Source organism: Pezoporus occidentalis, unplaced genomic scaffold (genome assembly GCF_034315485.1).
Source record: "Pezoporus occidentalis ecotype Australia unplaced genomic scaffold, CSIRO_AGI_Poc_V1 ctg118, whole genome shotgun sequence".
Taxonomy (NCBI): Eukaryota; Metazoa; Chordata; class Aves; order Psittaciformes; family Psittacidae; genus Pezoporus; species Pezoporus occidentalis.
In genome coordinates, this window is record NW_026912972.1 from 4,651,888 (window position 1) to 4,671,099 (window position 19,212).

The window sequence follows — 19,212 nt, forward strand, 5'->3', positions numbered from 1 at the left end:
GTATCAAGATGTAGTATCAACCCTTCAGTGGTGCTGAGCTTTCTGAATTAATGTTATGAGTTTTGAATACTATTGTATGTCATTTATCTGCCTAGAATCCTGGGCAGTAATTTCAAACTGATTGTAAATTATAAGTGCAGATTACGGTGTCCAAATAGCTATTTGAAAGTGCTCTGAAGTATTTTTCTTTGACTTGAATGTCATTATGAAGACTCTTTTCTCTAATTTAGGGCCAGTTTATTTCTGGGGCCCATGCTGAATAATTTCCCAGTTCCTTCTTTGGGGAAGCTGATGTGTGTGTTCCCTTCCATCCAGAATCTTTCTCATGCTGCCCATGCTGCAGACCCTTCTGCCCCTTATCTGGCAAAGTCAATCCTGGCTCCAGAAAATCTCTTCTTTTTGTTGAAGAGCCTGAAAACTCAATTCTGATCAAGTTTGAGTTGAGGTCAGTTTGAGGTCAGCCCCCTCTGTCTGATGGCATGAATGCTGAATATCAAGATTATAGTAGGGTTCTTGATAAATAGCAAGAATGTTTCTGCTGTGTCCAGGCAAGCATATTTTTTTTCTGCTAAGATGGTACAGTCCAACAATTCTGTGGCTCTTATCCCTCTAGGTTAACTGCTGGAGATCAAGAAAACTGGGCTAACGTTTCACAGGTATCTTGGTGTTCAGTATTTTTGCTTTCTCTTATCTGCTCAGTAAATATATCTGAAGGATTTGGATCTTTTGGGAATCCAGTCCTGCAGTGGATCTTAATTACTTTATCCATGAATCTTTGCTGTGCAATCCACTGTAATCGGTATCTGATTTTGCTTTCCATTATCTGATGATGAGGGTGTTTTTCTTGATGATTGTCGCTTCTTGAGAGATGTGTCTATAGCATACTCTTAATATGTCCTATTCCACCTAAAATTATCTTCAGAGTTAATTCTAAATTCGTGTCTACTGTATGATTCGTTTTGTTTAAATGACAGAATTAGCTTTCCTGTTTCCTTGAAGCCACAGATTCCAAAGACTGAGACCTCCTGAATTATTGTTTAACAGTGAGATGGTCCAGCGCAGGGTAGATACAGCATCTTCAGTTGGTAGTTTTAAACACTGTTAAACAATCTTAAAACGCTTCTGTTTTGGGGAAAAATAATTCATTTACCTGAATTTTGACTTTAAATTCTGACTGTCTCCCACCGAACACTTATTTAAAAACTGAGATTATCCTGACTTTACTATAGGAGATTTCATACTAACAACAACCTTCCTTTTTAAACATCATCTTTTCTTCCAGTAGCAGGTACCTATCTGACATTAACAATTAAAGTAGCAGGCCAATTTTTTGTCATACCCATATTATTACTCAAACTTTCTTATAAATGCAAAATTTATTTGCTATATTTTACTTTTCTTCACCATATCCACAGTATAGAGTTGCTTCTTTTCCTATTGCTGTTATGCTGAACTATATAAGTGTTGAGGTTTTTTGGGTTTTGGGGGCTTTTTGGTTTGTCTTGACTGCAGGTAAGGATTAGTAGTGGTGCTTGATCTCTTTCTAGGGCAATGTTAGATTGATATAAATGTCCAGAAATTAATTTGTAAGCATATAGTTTTAAAAGAACAAACTAACAAAATATCATGGTATTTAGCTGTTCACTAGAGTCCAGTCTCCCAGTTACACCTGCACTCAGCTTTAACAGTATGTACCAAAATTAATAAAAACAGGACAACAGCGATTTAAAAAAAAAATTATAAAAATGGAATAGAGGAGTCAGTGGAAAAATAAGACAAAATTGTATTTTCAAAATAGTACCATAAACAGTAGTACTTTATTTTAACTTACAGAGCATTTCTGAGAACTAATAGTGTTTTTCCTTTTTTTTTTCCCCAGGATGTTCCTATTGATATTCAAGTGACCACACACATGCATCCGAAAGAATACACTCAGTGCCTGAAATATGGAGAGTATAAACTGAGCAGCATTTTAAAAGTGCATGACTTTGCAGTGAGCTGGTAGGAACCATTAACAGTACATTAATTTAAGTGTTACATACATGATGAGTTTTATTTTTCAGCAGGTCATTGAGAAGCATCTGCTTTAAGTAAACTTCTGAAAAAACCTACTGACAGGAGTCATGGGGGCACTCTCTCTGAAGAATGTGAAAATGGCAAAAGTCATGAAATTTAGTGGCAGCGTAAATAGAGTAAAACACCTGGGCAGAACTGTTCAGATTCAGATTCATTTTTTATGTAAGAAGGGTGGGATTTGGTTAGTAGTTCTGAAAACGGGAAACAGAGATGACTGTGAACTTAGGTTCCTGGAAACTGTGAATTATAGTGCTGAATGTTTTTGCAATTTGTATTTGATTGCAGTTTATTCCCTTGGGTCAAAAATAAGAAGAGTTTAGATTTAGATTAGTTTGAGCGTGCAAATAGCCTGTAAGCAGTGACATTTCAGGGCTTGCTGGCTGCAGCTGAGGAAGAATAAACATAAAGATATTAACACTCCCCCCATGTTAAAGCTAGTAGCAAAGTTCAGACAGTTCAGACACATTGTCTGTGTGTGAATATATTTTAATTGATTTCATAATCAATACCTTAGTAATTTGAACGAACTTTAAGTAGCTTAATGCTTGTTGCTGTACTCAGACTGCTAGTAGAATACTCCTGAAGGTATCTCCCTGAAGAACGAACTGTATTCCTCCACTTAATTTTGGAAGTATATTTTCTCATTGCATCCAAGAAGCATAATTGAATGTAGTTATGTTTTAAATGCTTAAAAACTTGGGCAATGTAATTCTAATGCAGATTAAGATCTTGACAATCAACTCACTTGTTAAAAAAAGTCGATGTTGGGATGAGAGTAGTACACCATAGAAACAGTATGTAAAATCAGAGCTGAGGGCACAAATTACAACATGCTGGTGTGGATGTAAGGGAAGTCTTGTCTGTGAAAAGGGAAACATTGATAATACACATATAATAATTACATCGCAAAGATCACAAATCCTTTATGTATCTAATAAATATCCACTGCACTGCTTTGAGTTTTGCCCTGGCTGGGCAGGCTTCTGCTTAGACCCTCAGGTGCTCAAATCTGGTTTTCTGTCTGGCTAATACCTATCCTATATTAGTAAGGGAATAATACTTTGGGTAATTGTCTCCTGTACTGAGTAGTCATACTGGTACGATCAGGAATGAAAGCTTTCAACTGGTGTCTGTCTGCTGCTGCTCTGAGGTGTCCGTAGTAAATCCACTCATATTAGTGGCTTATTAGGCTTGTTTGAAGAGCAGAAGGTGCAAGAATTGTGTGCTGTATTGTTTTGGTTTAAAAAGCAAAACAAAACAATCTAGAGGAGGTGGAAGACACTTCCACACTTGGCAAGATTTTCAGTAGATCAGGTGGAATAACAATTGAAACGTAACCTTTACAGGCTACATCATCACAAGATTTACATGCATGACAGGCTGTGGAGGGGCAAGTCTAAAGTTATCACTTTCATCTTCCCGTTTGCCTTGTTGAAAGTTTGACTTTACCTGCAGTAGGAAGTCAGGTTTGAGCTGCAAATTACTTTGGAATGTTGTTGCAAAATACTTATGAACTTTAAACTATAAAATATGTAATTCAAAGTAGTAGAAGCTCATAAGCTAGTCAAGAAAGGACATCTCTACGTTAATTTTCCCTTTATCTTACACTTGAATAACAGATAAATATTATACATCTTTATGTATGCTTTGTTTTCTGTACCCTTCTTGAATGATTTTTTTATATCTTACTGAAAGCTTTATTCTAGATCCTTGTATCTAGTGCTTCTAGTTACTGCTGAAGAGATACTATTATGTGCTGGGGAATGCTAAATATTTCCTACAATTAATAACTGGATATCACACCTTAAGGATACAATGCCACTTGAGAAAGCAATTTACTGGAATGAAAATAAGTTGAATGTCTTTCAACTTATTTGAAACTGCTTTAGAACGTGCTTGGAGAAACAGCAACTAAGCTGAACACCCCCCCCCGCCCCTCCCCCCCCCCCCCCCAATAGATATTTAATTTCATATACTGGCAATATGAAGTTGACCTGCATGTAAAGATAATGCTTTAAACCAAGTGAGGGCCTGGGATGGTGCTTTAGAATGAACAGAAATGCTAATTTTAAATATGTAAGAATATAAAAGCATGTGAAAAACAAAAGAATTGTAACGCCTTTGTAGTGGTTTACGCCCACCTGTAAATCAGACCACTCAGTCTCTGTCTCATTCGCCTCCTTCCCCTACCCCATGCCCGGAGGGATGGGGAGGAGAATCGAAAGAATGTAACTCCCACGAGTTGAGATAAGAACAGTCCAGTAACTAAGGTATAACACAAACCAATGCTGCTACCACCAATAATAATAATGGTGAGGGAAGTAACAAGGGAAGAGGACACAACTGCTCACCACCTGCTGACCAATACCCAGCCCAACTGAGCAGTGATCTAGCCCTTCCAGGTAACTGCCCCCAATTTATATACTGGGCATGACGTGCTGTGGTATGGAATACCTCTTTGGTTAGTTTGGGTCAGGTGTCCTGTCTCTGCTTCCTCTAAGCTTCCCCTTCTCCCTGGCAGAGCATGAGACTCACAAAGTCCTTGGTCAGAGTAAACATTACTGAGCAATAACTAAAAACATCGGTGTTATCAGCGCTGTTCCCAGGCCGAAAGTCAAAACCACAGCACTGCACCAGCTACCAAGAAGGAGAAAAATGACTGCTACTGCTGAACCCAGGACAGCCTTCCTGAAAAAAAGTGAACTTTTCATTTGCTTAAAAATCTTTTTGTGTAAATGGTGAGTTGTAGTTTCTACATGTTTAAGCATGGGGGGGGGGGGGGGGGAAGGACAATTAAAATTTAGTTATTTCAATTCACAAAGATTTGTCCTATCTAAATGCCAGTACTTAAAATCAATCTTTTTAAAGTGATTGAAAAGGACACTTATTTCTCTTATTAATGCTAAAGGCTGTGTTGTAGCCTGGTTGGCTAAAGGTAGGCTTTTTTTTCTGGCAGCATGTTGTCTATTGATGTGTTTGTTTATTTGTTTTGTTTTTTTTTTTTGTTGTTGTTGTTGTTTTTGTTTTTAACACACTTCCCAATTTCAGACAAATTTGACAGAGGAATAACAGACTTGGAAGTACTGAGGTTCCCATGTGTTTCCAGAAAACAGATCTCTGCTGAAGAAAGGGCTACTTCTAGCACCCTGTTAGCTGTAAGCAGCTAAAAATTCAGAGAGGGGAAAGAAGTTGCAAATATTATTTTATTTTTTTTAGAAGAGCTTCAAATGGAGCACATACCTTATGAGATGCTATAGAATGCAATCTCATGGCAAACAGTTAATGCACACAGAGCTTGGGTTATCATTTTTAGTTTGACATAGCCGCTTTTCAGTCCTGAAGCTCGCTTTCCTTGGAAGTCCAAGAGGTTATTAAATGCATAAATCAAGATTTTTCAGAGCAGAATGACTTAGATTAAATTCTCTGTATAGGGAATAAAATAAAAATGGCCCATTTAAAGAAATTCTGAACTTTCACTAAATGTATATATAGCGATTATGGTTGTCTATTTGATTATTTTACAGACAGAAGGTGGAAATCATTATCCACTAGATGATAATTTTCTTGTAGTTCATAGCATAGATAGAAAGCATTCTATTGACTTGAGAAAAAATGTCTGTTTTTTGTTTTTTGTTTTTTAAATTATTTAGGTTTTTTCTTACCAGAACCAGTGTATAAGAAATACAAAACAAAATTTGGCTTGTGTGTATATATTACTATATAGGGAAGAGGGACCTGGGGGTCCTAGTGGACGACAGGATGACCATGAGCCAACACTGTGCCCTTGTGGCCAAGAAGGCCAATGGCATCCTAGGGTGTATTAGAAGGGGGGTGGTTAGTAGGTCGAGAGAGGTCCTCCTTCCCCTCTACTCTGCCCTGGTGAGACCCCATCTGGAATATTGTGTCCAGTTCTGGGCCCCTCAGTTCAAGAAGGACAGGGACCTGCTGGAGAGAGTCCAGCGCAGGGCAACGAAGATGATTAAGGGAGTGGAGCATCTCCCTTATGAGGAAAGACTGAGGGAGCTGGGTCTCTATAGTTTGGAGAAGAGGAGACTGAGGGGTGACCTTATTGGTGTATATAAATATATAAAGGGGGAGTGTTACGAGGATGGAGCCAGGCTCTACTCAGTGGCAAACAATGATAGGACAAGGGGTAATGGGTAAAAACTGGAACACAAGAGGTTCCACTTAAACTTGAGAAGAAACTTCTTCTCAGTGAGGGTGACAGAACACTGGAACAGGCTGCCCAGGGAGGTTGTGGAGTCTCCTTCTCTGGAGACATTCAAAATCCACCTGGACACATTCCTGTGTAACATTATCTAGGTGTTCCTGCTCCGGCAGGGGGATTGGACTAGATGATCTTTTGAGGTCCCTTCCAATCTCTAGCATACTGTGATACTATATACACTATATATGTATGTACTACGTATGTTATAAGGTTCCTTTACATTGCTCTAGAAACTGGAGTTCCTGCAAATCCAGATTCCCAGTTTTTCCATGCCAAAAAGCTGATGTAGATTAGTGCTTCAGACTTTAATGAGTATTAATTGAAAATCCTTTTTGCAGAGGGGGAAAACGGATCCTTTGGGAAATGTTTTTTTTTTCTACTAAGCTGCATGTTTCCCACTTTTCAGATCATCACACAGGCATTCTTCCTCTGCATTAAGCTCACATTTCTCCAGTGTCCTTTTAAATATCCTGGTAAATCTTATGCTGCCTACAAGAGTCACTGGAAGATCTATAATGACTAAATGATCTTTCTAGTCTTGTTTTTTACTGTTCCCTTTCTCCTCACCTGCTGTCTGCATCTTTCACATAGCCCTAAGGGGTTGGCATTGCTTTCCATGAAAGGTACTTCTACAATGACCATATGCGATATTACATTGTTGTGGGTTACATTGTCTTCACCTGGGAAAAGAATGATGCCCATGCAGACAGTATTCAGTGCATTAATAATAGTACAGTGTTGGAAAACTGGAAAATGTCATGTATTGTTTTAAAAATACTTATCTAAGATGGGGCAGAAACATTAGCAGTAATGGCATTAGAGTTTCAGATTAGTACAATAGTATGTTTAGCATAGAATGTAATGGGTTTTGTAGATAGAAGATAGAACTATTTCTCTTGTTTAAATTTCAGATCAGATGATTAGTGTTGTGAAAATACTGGCTATTTGCAATTTAATGATGACCTTTTATAATACCCATTAACTTGTGCTGAATGACAAGTAAAGGCTTCACCTTGCTTTTTGTTACTTTAAGTCTTCTCCTCCTCGTCCTCCTTCCCATGCCTCACAACCAGAGGTTACAATTCTCCATTCAAAGCTTGTTTGATGTTTATCATGTAATGTAATTGCTGTCAAAATGCCACTTTTGATTGTGGGTAGAATTTGTAAAGTGTATGGCCTAATATTTTAAATGTATGCTTTACTTAGGAGAAGGGTACCTGCAAAAATAGAAAATGTATATTATTCTTGTGTTCATGAAACCTGATGTTCCCAAATCCTTTATCCTCATTTGGTATTTTGTAAAAGGAAAAGATAAAGAATTGCAAATGCCTTGCCCAGGCATGGTAAAAATATGAAGCTGGAGATAATAAGAAAAGCAAATACAAAACATTTAGTGATTATCAAGGTTTTCCTGTTGGGCTCAGCAAAAGATAACTTTTCTGCAGGGGCTAATTCATCATCCTATCATCTTATCCTAGTTTTCCCCGTTTTTTATCACTGGATTCCAGAGAAGATTTTAAAAAACTTATCTCTTTGGGAACCATGCAAATTAACTTAGAACATAAATTGTGTTGGTGATTATATGACACTTACAGATTGAAATTAAAGTTAGTCTTACAGTGCCTTGTGCGAAGTTATGGAGGTAAGACTACAGAAAGTATTGCAAACCCCTGTACTCTTTCCACTTTAGTTTCCTTCTACTACTTTTGCTCCTTCTTAACATACAAATTCATATGTACACACTGATGCACATAGACATTCACACAGAGGAGTAATCTTTGCAGGAAAGATAATTGATTGTGAGTGTTGATATGAGAAACTTACTATGAAATAGATTATACTCTTTAGTTTGCTGTGAAATGAGATGATACCTATCTTGAGAGTTTCAAGTTTTCCATTTACAGAGTAAGGTGGTAAGGCAGAGTGAATTTGGCAGTAGTGAGAAAAACTATATATTTTGTTGTGTCAGTCAAATTCTGATATCTGGGCTGTACTCTTGTTTTAGCTCCTCTTAGGCATACATGCCAGTTTTCTGTTTCATTCCCAAACTTTTGTTTCCATGGAGTTGTTTATGAGAGGAGCAGGCTGTTAAGCTTGTGTCATGTATAAATGAAGCAACACAAGTAGTGCAGACTATTTTTAAGCAACCATCTTGGTAGTGTTGTTTGTTGCCCTTCTCATTTGGGAAGAGCTCTGTATTAACATCTCAAAGCAACATTTTCTTAGTCTTTCTTGTCATCCCTTGATTTTCTTGTGATGCCTGTAGAGTTCTGACAGGTTATTCTGATGGTTTGCTGAGACTGCTCCCTGTCATGCTGATGGATGTTATCTCCCTTTTTCCTGTGTTCTGTCCATTTATTTCTGTCTCTCTGTTGTCTTAGAAAGGGTGAAGTAATGTCATTTTCTTCCGTGTCTGAAAAATGCCAAGCAAAATAGGGTCCATTAACCAAAAGGTGATCAGTCCTATGAATCATACTGAGTCCTCATTTAACACAAGCTAGAAAACAAAGGATCCGTGGTCCAAACTTTGTGTGGTGAAATTTTCTGTCAAACAAGAAAAATATAAGGATGTAGAGAAATCCTTATTAATTATTGTCCTGGGTTCAGCAGTAGCAGTCATGTTTCTCCTTTGTGGTAGCTGGTGCAGTGCTGTGTTTTGACTTCCAGACTGAGAACAGTGTTGGTGAAGCCGATGTTTTCAGTTGTTGCTAAGTGATGTTTACCCTGACCAAGGTCTTTGTGAGGCTCATGCTCTGCCGGGGAGGAGGGGAAGCTGTGAGGAAGCAGAGATGGGGCGCCTGACCCGGGCTAGCCAAGGAGGTATTCCATACCACAGCATGTCATGCCCGGGGTGGGGGGTTGCTGAAAGTTGAAGAACAACAAGAGCCAATTGCGACCACAACAGTTCACCGGCGGCAATATCGCCCCAACCGAGACTCCCTGATTCCCATCCATCAGCTGATCCGTAGACTGGAGAGTCAGGGGGTGATCAGCAGGACCCGCTCACCCTTTAATAGCCCCATATGGCCAGTGCGAAAGTCTAATGGAGAATGGAGACTAACAGTAGACTATCGTGGCCTGAATGAAGTCACACCACCATTGAGTGCTGCCGTACTGGACATGCTAGAACTTCAGTATGAGCTAGAGTCAAAGGCAGCCAAGTGGTATGCCACGATTGATATTGCTGATGCCACAGTTTGCTTTTACTTGGAGGGGTGTCCAGTTCACTTGGAACCGACTGCCCCAGGGGTGGAAACATGGCCCTACCATTTGCCATGGACTGATCCAGACTGCACTGGAACAGGGGCAAGCACCAGAACACCTGCAATACATTGATGACATTATTGTGTGGGGCGATACAGCGGAAGAAGTCTTTGAGAAAGGGAGGAAAATAATCCAAATCCTGCTGAAAGCTGGTTTTGCCATAAAACGGAGTAAGGTCAAGGGACCTGCACAGGAGATTCAATTTTGGGGAATAAAATGGCAAGATGGACGTAGACAGATCCCCACAGATGTGATCAACAAGATAACAGCAATGTCTCCACCAACTAATAAGAAAGAAACGCAAGCTTTCTTGGGTGCAGTGGGGCTCTGGAGAATGCACATCCCAAATTACAGTTCGATTGTAAGCCCTCTCTATCATGTGACCCGGAAGAAGGATGATTTTAAATGGGGCCCTGAGCAGCAACAAGCCTTTGAGCAAATTAAACGTGAGATAGTTCATGCAGTAGCCCTTGGACCAGTCCAGACCGGGCCAGATGTAAAAAATGTACTGTACACTGCAGCTGGGGAGAACGGTCCTACCTGGAGCCTCTGGCAGAAAGCTCCAGGGGAGACTCGAGGTTGACCCCTCAGCTTTTGGAGTTGGGGATATAAAGGATCTGAGGCCAGCTATACCCCAACTGAGAAAGAGATACTGGCAGCCTATGAAGGGGTTCGAGCTGCTTTGGAAGTGATTGGCACTGAAGCACAGCTCCTCCTGGCACCCCAGTTGCCCGTGCTGGGCTGGATGTTCAAAGGCAGGGTCTCCTCTACACATCATGCAACTGATGCTACATGGAGTAAATGGGCTGCACTAATTACACAACGAACTCGAATAGGAAATCTCAGTCATCCAGGCATTCTAGAAGTCATCATGGACTGGCCAGAGGGCAAAGATTTTGGAATGTCACCAAAGGAGGAGGTGGTGCACGCTGAAGAGGCCCCACCATATAATAAACTGTCAGAAAGTGAAAAGCAGTATGCCTTGTTTACTGATGGGTCCTGCCGTATTGTGGGAAAGCATCGGAGATGGAAGGCAGCTGTATGGAGTCCTGGACGACAAGTTGCAGAAACTGCTGACGGAGAGGGTGAATCGAGTCAGTTTGCCGAGGTGAAAGCCATCCAGCTGGCCCTGGACATTGCTGAACGAGAAAAGTGGCCAGTACTTTACCTCTATACTGACTCATGGATGGTGGCAAATGCCCTGTGGGGGTGGTTGAAGCAATGGAAGCAGAGCAACTGGCTACGCAGAGGTAAACCCATCTGGGCTGCTGCACTGTGGAAGGATGGTACGTCATGTAGATGCCCATGTACCCAAGAGTCGGGCCACCGAGGAACACCAGAACAACCAACAAGTGGATAAAGCGGCTAAGATTGAAGTGGCTCAGATGGACTTAGATTGGCAACATAAAGGTGAATTATTTTTGGCCCGGTGGGCCCATGACACTTCAGGCCATCAGGGCAGAGATGCAACATATAGATGGGCTCGTGATCGAGGGGTCGACTTAACAATGGACACTATTGCCCAGGTTATTCATGAGTGTGAAACATGTGCTGCAATTAAACAGGCCAAGCGGTTAAAGCCTCTTTGGTATGGAGGATGATGGTTGAAGTATAAATATGGGGAGGCCTGGCAGATTGACTATATCACACTGCCACCAACCCGCCAAGGCAAGCGCCATGTGCTTACCATGGTGGAAGCAACCACCGGGTGGCTGGAAACACATGCTGTGCCCCATGCCACTGCCCGGAACACTATCCTGGGCCTTGAGAAACAGATTTTGTGGCGACACGGCACCCCAGAGAGAATTGAGTCAGACAATGGGACTCATTTCCGGAATAACCTTATAGATATTTGGGCCAAAGAGCATGGCATTGAGTGGGTATATCACATCCCCTACCATGCACCAGCCTCTGGGAAAATCGAATGGTACAATGGGCTGTTAAAAACTACACTGAGAGCAATGGGTAGGGGAACTTTCAAGCATTGGGATACACACTTACCAAAGGCCACCTGGTTGGTCAACACCAGAGGATCTGCCAACAGGGCTGGCCCAGCCCAGTCAGAACTTTTACATATTGTAGAGGGGGACAAAGTTCCCGTGGTGCATATGAAGAATTTGCTGGGGAAGACAGTCTGGGTTATTCCTGCTTCAGGTAAAGGCAAACCCACTCGTGGGATTGCTTTTGCTCAGGGACCTGGATATACTTGGTGGGTAATGCGGGAAGATGGGGAAGTCCGATGTATACCTCAAGGGGATTTGATTTTAGGGGAAAACAGCCAGTGAACTCAATTGTATGCTGTTGCCTGTTGTGTAATGCTTTTATAGCCCATCAACTAGATGTCTCCAGGTCACCAGCGACTGGCCCTGACTTCCCTCCAGCCATCATCCCAACAGAGAGTGAACTTTGAACATCATGGACCAAATGGACTCGGCAGCATTATAGGGATTGGTCCATGCACTAAGAAAATGATCTTTTCCTCTTGGTCTGTATGTATATGGATGTATATATGTGGGAGAGCGATGGTGTATTGAAAATGTGGGATCTGAGCACGACGTGAATGGTATGGAATAAGGGGTGGATAATGTCCTGGGTTCAGCAGTAGCAGTCATGTTTTTTCCTTTGTGGTAGCTGGTGCAGTGCTGTATTTTGACTTCCAGACTGAGAACCGTGTTGGTGAAGCCGATGTTTTCAGTTGTTGCTAAGTGATGTTTACCCTGACCAAGGACTTTGTGAGGCTCATGCTCTGCCGGGGAGGAGGGGAAGCTGTGAGGAAGCAGAGATGGGGCGCCTGACCCGGGCTAGCCAAGGAGGTATTCCATACCACAGCACGTCATGCCCGGGGTGGGGGGTAACTGGGAGTTACCCGGAAGGACACGGGCTTCCGGGCAGGACTCGTTTCTTGGCCGGTGGTATCGTATTCTCTTCCCTTGTTATTTTCCCTTATCATTGTTGTAGTTGGTAGTAGCGGTGGTGATTTGTGTTGTACATTGGTTGCTGGACTGTTCTTGTCTCAACCCGTGGGAGTTGCACTCTTTCGATCCTCCTCCCCGTTCCTCCGGGAGCGGGGAAGGGGAGAGCCCCGGTGGGGGGGGGGGGGGGGATGGGACAGACCTCGATTGTTGTCAGCTCGGCACCACTGACTGGGAGTGAGTGAACAAGTTACCTGACTGGGTTTAAACCACGACAATTATTTAAACCCTCTTCTTGCCTCCCTAGGATATTAAAAGAAGATTTTTTTTTATTAAATTACATTTTTCCATTAACAGTAACACTTTTAAATTGTGCCATCATGTACTGATTCCTTGCATGAGTAGCTACAGTGAGCTGGAGATTTGCATTAGCAACATTTGCTGCTGCATGATTTTCCTACAGTAATTATACCTCTTTTTTAAAGGAGTATGACGTACAAGGTAGCTGCTGCATTTCCCAACCTCTCATGCTGTAGCCAGTTTGAACAATTTAGCTCTAGCATAGCAGATATTGAAGGGGGGGGTTTTTTGAGCATGTCCTCATATAGATTGCTGGGGCAGTATGACCCTCCCTGCCTTCTAGCTTCTGTCATTCAGAAGCCACCTGTTTTTTTTCTGTTCACATTTTGTATCATACTCATTTCAGTGTGTGCTTCAGAATCAAGTCCATGACTATTAAAAGGATATTTGTGGGGGTTTAAAATCTGGATTTCAGAGCTGTAGCTCTGACAGCTGAGATTTAGCTCCAGACTGGAATTTCGTTTCCTTATAAAACTGCCCTTGGACCCTGAGACACATGTCTTTCCCTGGGGCTAACCATCCCAGCAGGTGATCTTTCATGGTAGCAGTTTCAAAACATTTATATTATTTGACTGAGACTAAAGAGCTCCTTTCTGTCTTTCAGGAAGGCATGCCATTAGAACCCATTTATGTCCTTGTAATTCTGTAAGCAAATAATAATATTGAACCTTTCAAAACTTATTATATAAGGAATTGATCTTATTAGAACTGCAAGTATCCCTTTTCTGTTACTGTTCTTCAAAAGCTAAAGCCTTAATTACTTCTTCAACTTGTGTATGTAACACTGAGCCCCAAGAGGAAGAAAGTGAGTCTCACATGCATATAAAAATACTCTGTCCCCTACTAACTAGGTATGAGTTTTATTTACAGACTGTGAGGTGTACTGAAACTGGCTGAATGGCCGGGTGCAGAGAGTGTTAATCAGTGCCATAAAGTCCAGTTGGAGACCACTAACTAGCAGTCTATCCCAGGGGTCAGTACTGGGTCCAACCCTGCTTAAGCTCTTCATTGGTGGTCTGAGTCATGGGGCATAACATACCTTCAGCAAGTTTGCATGTAATACCAGACTGGGAGGAATGGGTGACACTCAGAGGGTCATGGTGCTGTCCGTTGGCTGGAGAAATGGAACTACAGCAACTTCATAAACTTTAACAAGGGGAATTGTTGAATCCTGCATCTGTCAGGGAATAACCCCATGCACCACCAATACAAGCTGTGGATCACCCAGCTGGAAAGCAACTTCTTGGGAAAGGACCTGGGGGCCTTTTGTGGCAAAGAAGGTGAATGGTATCTGGGGCTGCATTAGGAGGAGTGCTTCCAGGAGGCCAAGGGGAGATCATCCTTCCCTTCTACTCAGCAGTTGATGAAGCCACCCCTGGATTGCTGGGTCCAGTCCTGGTCTCCCTAGTACAAGAGGCATACTAGAGTGAGTCCAGCAAAGGGCCACAGAGATGATGGATTGGAGCATCACTCCTATGACAAAAGGCTGAGAGAGCTGGGGCTGTTTAGCCTGGAGGAAAGAAGTCACAGGGGTGATCTCATCAATGAATGTGTGCAAGTATCTGAAGGAAGGGTAGGAAAAAGATGGATCCAGGCTCCTTTCCGCAGTGCCCAGTGACAGGACCAGAGGCAATAGGCGCAAACTGAAGTACAGGAGGTTCCCTGTGAATGTTAGGAAATGCTTTTTCACTTTGAGGGTGGCTGAGCTGGCACAGGTGACCCAGAGATGTGTCTCCATCACTGGAGATACTCAGAAGCCATCTGAACAAGGTCTGGGCAGCTGGCTATATGTAACTCTGCCTGAGAAGAGAGATTGGGCCAGATGACCTCCAGAGGTCCTTTTCAACCTCAAGTATTCTGTGATTTAATTATATATAGAAATACACAAAAGACATGTATGAACATGTTTTAATTATATGTATCTAATAATACCTTTAGATGTATGTGCTATTAATTTTAATGTCTGCCAAATAAGTGTATACAGTGTAGTTGCAGGATTGGATTTTTGTGTGTGCTGAAATATTCTGCTTCTTTTTCTTTTTTTTTTTTTAAAAAAAAGGAGCTAATGCATGAGATGGTCAAATGTAGATTTAAATGAATACTAATAATAAATTTGTTATACCTGTCTTTACAATGTAGGAAACTTTGGTTGATTTCCTTTCAGAAATGCTTGCATTAATGCCTTTTTTTTTTTACCTCAGGAGTGAAAAGTCATTTCCCTGACCTTAATGAGAAGTATAAAGGTGTGTTTACACTGCAAATAAATGAAGTCGTTAACATTCTGACAAAGAACAAGTGACAAATAACCCTAAAACCTCAGTGTGCTGGGTACACCTAACAGCACCTATAATGGGATGAGACCAATATCCTTTGTCTGGCCTATTGTCCCAGCTCTGTCTCTGTCCTGGTAGAATCATGTGTGGCTGATGTCAGGCACCCAGACTGGCACTAAGGTCCTTTCTCCAGAGACCCTGGTGCCACCTCAGGCACAGCTGGATGAGACACAAGCCGGCAGCCTGGGCTTGAGCAACTCTCAGAAACATGGATACCTGCAGCCTCAGCTGCAAGCATAGGATGGAAACTCAAAAGCCAAGTCAGGGTGTAATGAGTGTCAGGCTGCAGTGGGCAGTGCAGGTTTAATTTAGATCTAATGTACAGTAAAGACTGAGTAGGAGTATATATCTGTGTATTTGCATATGGGTCTAACTATCCTGCTATCTCCCCAACAGTCCTACAAGGTGGCATTATCCTCCTGTGAAGTAATTCCTGCAAGGTTGCTTAAGTGGAAGATCCAGAAATTAAATTCGTGTCTTCCAAGTCACAGTTCAGTGCTTTAACCTTCGATTTCAGAGTATCACTGTTTCCCATACAAAATTAAGTTCTTAATTTCTTTCTGCATTAAGGCCTACATTGTAATGGAGAAATTATTTCATGGACTTCTCTCTGTTCATTATTGTACAGTCTCTGTAAGAGCTTCAGTGCAGTTTTTTGTGGAAGAAATACTCATAGGAAAATGGCAAATGTAGTTTAGCTCCCTGTAATGCAGTTTAATAAGGAGAAAAGTGAGTTATCCATGAATAACCAGGAAGAACGATGTGAATCACACTTTGATAAGCTCTGTGAGGCCTTACTGCTGCAATGGTATGAATGCACAGTTCCTGCCTATGACTTTTTCAACCTTATTTATAGCTTTTCCTAACACAGCAATAGTAAGGGAAGTAAATGGTTCCCTTAGCTCCACCTTTGCCTCTTTGTTCCACTCACTTTTTGCTTGTAAATGTACTTTCCTGTTCCTCTCTATAAGCTTTTAACTATCATAGTCTTAAAAAGTCTTTTTATTTCTCATTATCTTTGTCTGCAACTTTGGCCATAAGCAATTGCTCCTCTGGGAAGAAGGTACTGGCCGTCACTTTAACAGGGAGCTTGAAACTGTAGCAGCAAGAATTTAAAATCATGTTGTGCTATTTTATGGTGCACACATGAAATGAGCTGGGTATCTCTAATTTTATTAGCAAACAAGCATCTTTATCAGAAAACTAGAACATTTCCAGGGAAGGTCAATAGAGGGAAAGCATATAATTTTTAATATTTTTGATTTTTTTACTAGTTACCTTCATAGTTCTTGAAGCAGACTTTGCAGAAAAACTTAGAAGTACTTGTTTACAAAAGCATGATTGTAAAAAGATATTGTCTTTATTAAGGCTCTTGCATATTCTTCATAGACCAAAAGGTATGATGCCTGGAAGCTGTCAGCTGTACTAGATTTGGTTTATTTTCCTTGTATTTCTAATAGTCTGTGGAAAAGAAAGGGTTGAATAGATTGGGTTAATATTTTTATAAGTGTTTAACTGGGAACAGTCAGTGTATTCTGAACAGCAAATATACTGGTAACTAAAACAATTGAAGTGTCCTTATTTTGACCAAATGTGATTTATAGAAAAAGAAATTTTGACACTTGCGATATGGGATGAAGTGCTACTTTTTAAAGAAAGTTATTTTGAAACTAATTTTATTTATAAGTGTATTTTATGAAGTGTGAAGAAGATGGTGCAAAATGCTGAGATTTTATTGAAATGGTGAGTTTTAAAAAGAAGATAATTTGTATGAGGGATTTCACATTGTGGAGTGTGAGGTTTTGGGGGTTTATTAGGGGTTTTGTTTGTTTGTAAGTACTCAGTCTATTTTAGAATACAAAAATGCTGATTTGTGAAAGGTGAATAATGTCTGTCTTTACACTTCATTGACTTTGCTACAATTCTAAATAGTTATCTGCAAAAAGATCCTCAATTAATGTACAATCCTGAAATTCTTATAAACTGAAAAGCCATTTATTATATTATTTCTACATTTTATATATTTATATTTTAGCACCTGTTCAGAACTATTCTCTCAAGAAACATGGAAGGAAGTGTTCTAAGAAGCTTTGTTTTGATTCCGTATGTCAGTTAAGTTTTCGAGTCTTTGGCAATAAATTTCTCCCTGTAAAGAAATACATATCTTGGGCGAAAGTAAATATTTTTATAAGTAAAATTTTTAGACAGTCACATCAAGACTTTGTAAGTCTGGAAGTTGGCAACGTCTGTACAATTAGCCTATAGATAAGCAGTTTGTCTTCTAGGAAAGGACGCAGTGTTGCTGAGTGGTTTCTGAGAGCCAGGGAGTGTTCAATACATAACGTGTGGTGACAGAGAAAAAGGAAGAGGAACATAACAAAAATATAATCCCAGATTAAAATTTCTGTATTCTAAATAGGAGTGACTTACCTCCATACAAACATAATGCACAATGTATAAAAATCAGTTGCTACTCTCAAACAGCATGTAAGGTTGCATCATGTTTTCAGGAGGATTTCTGTTTGCCAAAACATACAATGTATTGCAATTAATACCATAAAGCCTTTTTGCTCTATTTGGTTGATACTATCTTGTAGAAATAGTAAATGCATCTAGTAATGCTTCTGATGCTTCCCTATTCTTAGTATGACCAATGAGAAGACATTGTGCATGTATTAGAAACCTACTGTACTAGCAATACCTTTTTTATTGGCTGAAGTAATAGGAACTGAAATCACCTACCTTCATTTGCAGGCCAGGTTCATAACCTGAATGTAAAATCACTAAAGGTTTTGGGTATTTATGGTTGCAGTGCTTTAGAGGTACACTAGTAACACAGAAGTACATAAAAATGGCAGTTGCTATTTCTATATTCTCTAGCTTTTAATCTCTTCAGCTTGGAAAATCTCATGTTGGTGTTATATGGTGTAGGATTTCAATGCCTGAAGTTAAAAAAGAAAATCTTCAGTTGTTTTTTCACTATCTAAATATTTTTAGAGGAGATTTTCAATTACTAAAATGAACATAGGACTTGAACTGTATCTGCAATGCCTCTGAAGAAAAGGAGAATAAATATAAGAAACTTACAGGAAACAACAGGGGTATTTACTCCTGTGTTTCAGTGAGTAAATATCCGTCAGGCCAAAGAAAAATTACATTTAAAAAACTACTGGATTGTGAGCCAATTTATTGCAGTATTGAATGAAAGTTCGTAAGTAGAAAAGAGAAATAAGGAGAAATGAAGGATATTTACAGCATTTGTGCTTTGACGTGGTTAAGATGAAATTTTAACTTTTAATATTCATTATAGAGGTTTTTCAGATACTACCCTTTGTATGTCATGGAATAACCTTCAAACTGTTACAACATGGTTGGAACTAGTCCACATAGACACATAATTCTAGATTTTGCCCAGGACAGTGGTAAAGAAAAAGTATGAAAAGTGGTCTTAGTGAATTTTATATGTTCCATGTGAAGACAGAACAGACACAGGACAAGGTTCTATGCTCAGAGTAATGGAGGATTGCCTTTTCTTTACATTTACCAGGTGTGCCTGCCTAAAAGTTAAGGTAAGACAGCATTCCCTGTGATTTCACACTAGGGGGCGATCTGAACTGCCTAGAAAAAAGGCATCTCCAAGGTTACAACTTCAGTATCTTTCCAATATTTTTAAAATTTACCTCTCAAACTGAGTTCAGCTCTTACCTTTTCTATCTTTTAATTTTCATAGCTCAAAGTGTGTCGATGCTGAGACTTTCAGAATTTACCATGAAGGAAATGCTGAAATTATAATGGAATAAAAGGAAAATCAGCACTAGGAGTAGCAAAATAAAAGTAGCAATATGTATTAAAAGGGACAGTAGTAGAAGCATGGAGTAACTCCCATAATGGCGTTTGTAAGGAGATCGAGAGGTGAGTAGTTAGCAGTCATACCAGACACCGCACAAATATGAAATCTTACATTTCATTAAATTATAATTCTGTCTTGAAAGTACAGCTCTATAATAGTGTATTCTCATGTGCAAGAGAACTGGCACTT

General features: G+C 40.3%; 1 protein-coding gene across 1 annotated transcript in view; it reads left to right on the forward strand.

Moving 5' to 3' along the window:
• The window catches only part of SPAG16 (sperm associated antigen 16), a 324,063-nt gene that overhangs the window by 70,448 nt on the left and 234,403 nt on the right, over positions 1 to 19,212 (forward strand). Inside the window, exon 10 of the mRNA XM_062603516.1 lies at positions 1,880 to 2,001. Coding sequence (XP_062459500.1) covers positions 1,880 to 2,001 — 122 coding nt within the window. The remainder of the gene's footprint in view (positions 1 to 1,879; positions 2,002 to 19,212) is intronic.